This window comes from Oncorhynchus keta, chromosome 1, assembly GCF_023373465.1.
Source record: "Oncorhynchus keta strain PuntledgeMale-10-30-2019 chromosome 1, Oket_V2, whole genome shotgun sequence".
Lineage (NCBI taxonomy): Eukaryota > Metazoa > Chordata > Actinopteri > Salmoniformes > Salmonidae > Oncorhynchus > Oncorhynchus keta.
Window position 1 is genome coordinate 91,694,672 of NC_068421.1, and position 7,500 is coordinate 91,702,171.

At 47.1% G+C, this 7,500-nt stretch overlaps 1 protein-coding gene across 2 annotated transcripts in view; it reads left to right on the forward strand.

The window, feature by feature from the left end:
* lmx1a (LIM homeobox transcription factor 1, alpha) overlaps positions 1 to 5,665 on the forward strand; it is a 43,895-nt gene extending 38,230 nt beyond the window's left edge. For both annotated transcript variants that reach the window (XM_052465794.1, XM_052465796.1), the window contains one exon: positions 5,281 to 5,665. In XM_052465794.1, coding sequence (XP_052321754.1) covers positions 5,281 to 5,420 — 140 coding nt within the window. In that variant the 3' untranslated portion in view covers positions 5,421 to 5,665. The remainder of the gene's footprint in view (positions 1 to 5,280) is intronic.
* Positions 5,666 to 7,500: the final 1,835 nt, after the last annotated feature.

The window sequence follows — 7,500 nt, forward strand, 5'->3', positions numbered from 1 at the left end:
TACCTGACAGGTCGCTCCTACCAGGTGGCGTGGCGAAAATCTGTCTCCTCACCACGCGCTCTCACCACTGGTGTCCCCCAGGGCTCTGTTCTAGGCCCTCTCCTATTCTCGCTATACACCAAGTCACTTGGCTCTGTCATAACCTCACATGGTCTCTCCTATCATTGCTATGCAGACGACACACAATTAATCTTCTCCTTTCCCCCTTCTGATGACCAGGTGACGAATCGCATCTCTGCATGTCTGGCAGACATATCAGTGTGGATGACGGATCACCACCTCAAGCTGAACCTCGGCAAGACGGAGCTGCTCTTCCTCCCGGGGAAGGACTGCCCGTTCCATGATCTCGCCATCACGGTTGACAACTCCATTGTGTCCTCCTCCCAGAGCGCTAAGAACCTTGGTGTGATCCTGGACAACACCCTGTCGTTCTCAACTAACATCAAGGCGGTGGCCCGTTCCTGTAGGTTCATGCTCTACAACATCCGCAGAGTACGACCCTGCCTCACACAGGAAGCGGCGCAGGTCCTAATCCAGGCACTTGTCATCTCCCGTCTGGATTACTGCAACTCGCTGTTGGCTGGGCTCCCTGCCTGTGCCATTAAACCCCTACAACTCATCCAGAACGCCGCAGCCCGTCTGGTGTTCAACCTTCCCAAGTTCTCTCACGTCACCCCGCTCCTCCGCTCTCTCCACTGGCTTCCAGTTGAAGCTCGCATCCGCTACAAGACCATGGTGCTTGCCTACGGAGCTGTGAGGGGAACGGCACCTCAGTACCTCCAGGCTCTGATCAGGCCCTACACCCAAACAAGGGCACTGCGTTCATCCACCTCTGGCCTGCTCGCCTCCCTACCACTGAGGAAGTACAGTTCCCGCTCAGCCCAGTCAAAACTGTTCGCTGCTCTGGCTCCCCAATGGTGGAACACACTCCCTCACGACGCCAGGACAGCGGAGTCAATCACCACCTTCCGGAGACACCTGAAACCCCACCTCTTTAAGGAATACCTAGGATAGGATAAAGTAATCCTCTCATCCTTCTCCCCCCCTTAAAAGATTTAGATGCACTATTGTAAAGTGGCTGTTCCACTGGATGTCATAAGGTGAATGCACCAATTTGTAAGTCGCTCTGGATAAGAGCGTCTGCTAAATGACTTAAATGTTAATGTTAAATGTGTTAAAAACAGTAAAGACATTACAAATGTCATATTATATATATATATATACAATGTACAAATAGTTAAAGGACACAAGATAAAATGAATAAGCATAAATATGGGTTGTATTTACAATGGTGTTTGTTCTTCACTGGTTGCCCTTTTCTCGTGGCAACAGGTCACAAATCTTGCTGCTGTGATGGCACACTGTGGAATTTCACCCAATATACATGGGAGTTTATCAAAATTGGTTTGTTTTTTAATTCTTTGTGGGTCTGTGTAATCTGAGGGAGATATGTGTCTCTAATATGGTCATACATTTGGAAGGAGGTTAGGAAGTGCAGCTCAGTTTTCACCTCATTTTGTGGTTAGTGTGCACATGGCCTGTCTTCTCTTGAGAGTCAGGTCTGCCTACGGCAGTCTTTCTCAATAGCAAGGCTATGCTCACTGAGTCTGTACATAGTCAAAGCTTCCCTTAAGTTTGGGTCAGTCACAGTGGTCAGGCATTCTGCCACGGTGTACTCTCTGTGTAGGGTCAGTCACAGTGGTCAGGCATTCTGCCACTGTGTACTCTCTGTGTAGGGTCAGTCACAGTGGTCAGGTATTCTGCCACTGTGTACTCTCTGTTTAGGGCCAGTCACAGTGGTCAGGTATTCTGCCACTGTGTACTCTCTGTTTAGGGTCAGTCACAGTGGACAGGTATTCTGCCACTGTGTACTCTCTGTTTAGGGCCAGTCACAGTGGTCAGGTATTCTGCCACTGTGTACTCTCTGTTTAGGGCCAGTCACAGTGGTCAGGTATTCTGCCACTGTGTACTCTCTGTTTAGGGCCAGTCACAGTGGACAGGTATTCTGCCACGGTGTACTCTCTGTTTAGGGTCAGTCACAGTGGACAGGTATTCTGCCACGGTGTACTCTCTGTTTAGGGCCAGTCACAGTGGTCAGGTATTCTGCCACTGTGTACTCTCTGTTTTGGGTCAGTCACAGTGGACAGGTATTCTGCCACTGTGTACTCTCTGTTTAGGGTCAGTCACAGTGGACAGGTATTCTGCCACGGTGTACTCTCTGTTTAGGGCCAGTCACAGTGGTCAGGTATTCTGCCACTGTGTACTCTCTGTTTAGGGTCAGTCACAGTGGACAGGTATTCTGCCACTGTGTACTCTCTGTTTAGGGTCAGTCACAGTGGACAGGTATTCTGCTACGGTGTACTCTCTGTTTAGGGTCAGTCACAGTGGTCAGGTATTCTGCCACGGTGTACTCTCTGTTTAGGGTCAGTCACAGTGGACAGGTATTCTGCCACGGTGTACTCTCTGTTTAGGGCCAGTCACAGTGGTCAGGTATTCTGCCACTGTGTACTCTCTGTTTAGGGTCAGTCACAGTGGACAGGTATTCTGCCACTGTGTACTCTCTGTTTAGGGTCAGTCACAGTGGACAGGTATTCTGCTACGGTGTACTCTCTGTTTAGGGCCAAATAACATTCTAGTTCGCACTGTTTTCTTGTTTCTTTATTCTTTCCAATGTGTCAAGAAATTATATTTTTGTTTTCTCATGATTTGTTTTGGTCTAATTGTGTTGCTGTCCTGGGGCTCTGTGGGGTCTGTTTGTGAACTGAGCCCCAGGACCAGCTTGCTTAGGGCACTCTTCTCCAGGTTCATCTCTCTGTGGGGTCTGTTTGTGAACTGAGCCCCAGGACCAGCTTGCTTAGGGCACTCTTCTCCAGGTTCATCTCTCTGTGGGGTCTGTTTGTGAACTGAGCCCCAGGACCAGCTTGCTTAGGGCACTCTTCTCCAGGTTCATCTCTCTGTGGGGAATCACTTCCTCTTAGGTAGTTGTTGAATGTAATGGCTCTTTTCTCTATTTCGATAATTAGCGGGTTTCGGCCTGATTCTGCTCTGCATGCATTATTTGGTTGTACACAGATGATTTTTACATTGTATTTTTACGTTGTACACAGAGGATATTTTTGCAGAATTCTGCACGCAGTCTCAATTTGGTGTTTGTACCATTTTGTGTATTCTTGGTTGGTGAGTGGACCCCAGACCTCACAACCATAAAGGGCAATGGGTTCTATAACTGATTCAAGTATGTTTAGCCAGACCCCAGACCTCACAACCATAAAGGGCAATGGGTTCTATAACTGATTCAAGTATGTTTAGCCAGACCCCAGACCTCACAACCATAAAGGGCAATGGGTTCTATAACTGATTCAAGTATGTTTAGCCAGACCCCAGACCTCACAACCATAAAGGGCAATGGGTTCTATAACTGATTCAAGTATGTTTAGCCAGACCCCAGACCTCACAACCATAAAGGGCAATGGGTTCTATAACTGATTCAAGTATGTTTAGCCAGACCCCAGACCTCACAACCATAAAGGGCAATGGGTTCTATAACTGATTCAAGTATGTTTAGCCAGACCCCAGACCTCACAACCATAAAGGGCAATGGGTTCTATAACTGATTCAAGTATGTTTAGCCAGACCCCAGACCTCACAACCATAAAGGGCAATGGGTTCTATAACTGATTCAAGTATGTTTAGCCAGACCCCAGACCTCACAACCATAAAGGGCAATGGGTTCTATAACTGATTCAAGTATGTTTAGCCAGACCCCAGACCTCACAACCATAAAGGGCAATGGGTTCTATAACTGATTCAAGTATGTTTAGCCAGACCCCAGACCTCACAACCATAAAGGGCAATGGGTTCTATAACTGATTCAAGTATGTTTAGCCAGACCCCAGACCTCACAACCATAAAGGGCAATGGGTTCTATAACTGATTCAAGTATGTTTAGCCAGACCCCAGACCTCACAACCATAAAGGGCAATGGGTTCTATAACTGATTCAAGTATGTTTAGCCAGACCCCAGACCTCACAACCATAAAGGGCAATGGGTTCTATAACTGATTCAAGTATGTTTAGCCAGACCCCAGACCTCACAACCATAAAGGGCAATGGGTTCTATAACTGATTCAAGTATTATTTTGCCAGATCCTTATTGGTATGTCGAATTTCTCTCTCTCTTATACCCCTGTTCTCTCTCTCTCTCTCATACCCCTGTTCTCTCTCTCTCTCTCATACCCCTGTTCTCTCTCTCTCTTATACCCCTGTTCTCTCTCTCTCTCTTATACCCCTGTTCTCTCTCTCTCTCTCTCAAATCAATTCAATTTAAGGGCTTTATTGGCATGGGAAACATATGTTAACATTGCCGAAGCAAGTGAACTAGAAAATTAACAAAAGTATCTTTCTCTCCCCCCCCCCTCTCTCCTCTCTCTCTCTCTCTCTCTCTCTCTCTCTCTCTCTCTCTCTCTCTCTCTCTGTCTCTCTCTCCCTCTCTCTCTCCTCCTCTCTCTCTCTCTCCCCCTCTCTCTCTCTCTCTCTCTCTCTCTCTCTCTCTCTCTCTCTCTCCTCCTCTCTCTCTTTCCCCCTCTCTCTCTCTCTCTCTCTCTCTCTCTCTCTCTCTCCCCCCCTCTCTCTCTCTCCGTCTCCCTCTCTCTCTCTCTCTCTCTCTCCCTCTCTCCCCCTCTCTCTCTCCCTCTCTCTCCCACTCTCTCCCTCTCTCTCTCAATCTTTCTATACCCCCTCTCTATATCGCTGTACCCCCTCTTCCCCCTCTTTCCCCCTTTCTCTCTCTCTCTATAACCTCTCTCTCACTACCCCCTCTCTATACCCCTCTCTCTCTTTCTATACCCCCTCTCCCCCTCTCTCTCCCCCTTCTCTCTCTATACCCCCTCTCCCCTGTCTCTCTCTCTCCCCCCCTCTCTCTCTCTCTCTCTATACCTCTCTCTCTTTCTCTATCGTCCTCTCTCTATCCCCCTCTCTCTTTCCCCCACTCTCACTCCCCTCTCCCCAATCTCTCCCTCACTCTCCCTGTCTCTTTCCCTCTCTCTCTCCCTCTCTCCCCCTTGCTCTCTCTCTCTCTCCCCCTTACTCTATCTCCCTCTCTCTCTCTCCCTCTCTTTCTCTCTCTCTCTGTCTCTACCCCATCTCTCTATTGCTCACTCTCTCTATCTCCCCTCTAACCCCTTTTCTCTCTCTCATCCCCTTCACTCTATCTCTCCTCTCTATCCACTTATCTTTCTTCCTCTCCCTCTCCCTCTCCCTCCCCCCTCCCCACCCCCCCAGGTTGCAAGGCCCTTTATGTGGAGATGGATGGGAACCCTCTCTGTAACCTAGGCGACGGAGACTGCCTGTCTTTGTGTGACTCATCCCTGGCCACACCTATCGACCACCTTTACTCCATGCAAGACTCCTACTTCACCTGAGTCTGGAGGCTCAGATCCCTCACACCCTCCGTCCAGACCCTTCCCTCCACGGGCACAGCGACCCACACTGTACAGCTGGGGACGGACTCAATTCCAAGTGGACCCTCTGTACAACTGTGTGTTTTGTTTGAAGTTCAGAAAATAATGTATTGTATAACTGTAAATAACTATCTTGGCTATTATTTGTATTTATTACATGTTGTGTGTGTGATCTACAGTATTCGTGCCCAAAATGAATAACCTTTTAATAAATGGATACATTAATAATGTTTATTTCTCAGTTGTTGTATAGGCCTACTATGACTGTATGAATACACTGCTAACTGATCTATGGTGAAGAGAACGTATAGAAGACTGACATATAGCAGACTGAAGTATAGCAGACTTAGGTATAGCAGACTGAGATATAGCAGACGGATGTATAGCAGACTGACATATATAGCAGACTGACATATAGCAGACTGACTTATATAGCAGACAGAGTAATAGCAGACACGTATATAGCAGACTGAGTTATAGCAGACTGGGTTATAGAATACTGAGGTATATAGCAGACAGATGTATTGCAGTCAGTTACAGCAGACTGAGGTATATCAGACTGAGTTATAGCAGACTGACGTATATAGGAGACTGAGTTATTGCAGACTGAGATATAGCAGGCTGAGATATAGCAGACTGAGTTATAGCAGACTGAAGCATAGCAGACTGAGATATAGCAGACTGACATATATAGCAGACTGAGTTATAGCAGACACATATATAGCAGGCTGAGATATAGCAGACTGGGTAATAGCAGACTGCAGTATAGCAGACTGACATATATAGCAGACTGAGTTATAGCAGACTGACATATATAGCAGACTGAGTTATAGCAGACACATATATAGCAGACTGAGATATAGCATACTGAATAATAGCAGACTGCAGTATAGCAGACTGAGATATAGCAGACTGAGTTCTAGAAGACAGAGTTATATAGCAGACGGATGTATAGCAGACAGTTATAGCAGACTGAATTATAACAGACTGACATATATAGCAGACTGACATATATAGCAGACTGAGTTATAGCAGCCACGTATATAGCAGACGGAGGTATATCAGACTGGGATATCAGACTGAGGTATAGCAGACTGAGTTATAGAAGACAGAGTTATATAGCAGACGGATGTATAGCAGACAGTTATAGCAGACTGAGTTATAACAGACTGACATATATAGCAGACTGACATATATAGCAGACTGAGTTATAGCAGCCACGTATATAGCAGACGGAGGTATATCAGACTGGGATATCAGACTGAGGTATAGCAGACTGAGTTATAGCAGACTGAGGTATAGCAGACTGAGTTATAGCAGACTGAGTTATAGAACACTGAGATATATATAGCAGACGGATATATAGCAAACAGTTATAGCAGATTGAGGTATAGCAGATTGAGATATATAGCAGACTGAATTATAGCAGACAGAGGTATAGGGCAGACTGAATATAGCAAACTGAGATATAGCAGACTGAGAAATATAGGAGACAAAGGGTGAGTCCCTGGCCAGTCTCTCCACAGTGCTTATCTGTCCCATATCTGTGAGCAGGCCACTGAGGCCATCTCCCTTTCTCTTTCTCCCACTGTCACTCCTTCTGTCTACCCCTGTCTACCCGTCTCCTCCTGTCTACCCCTGTCTACCTCTGTCTACCTCTGTCTCCCATCTCTCTCCCTCTGTCTCCCATCTCTCTCCCTCTTTCTACCTCTGTCTCCCATCTCTCTCCCTCGTTCTACCTCTGTCTCCCATCTCTCTCCCTCTTTCTCCCTCTGTCTCCCATCTCTCTCCCTCTTTCTACCTGTCTCCCTCTTTCAATCTGTCTACCTCTGTCTCCCATCTCTCTCCCTCTGTCTCCCATCTCTCTCCCTCTGTCTACCTGTCTCCCTCTTTCAACCTGTCTACCTCTGTCTCCCATCTCTCTCCCTCTGTCTCCCATCTCTCTCACTCTGTCTCCCATCTCTCTCACTCTGTCTCCCATCTCTCTCACTCTTTCTACCATCTCTCTCCCTCTTTCTCCCATCTCTCTCCCTCTGTCTCC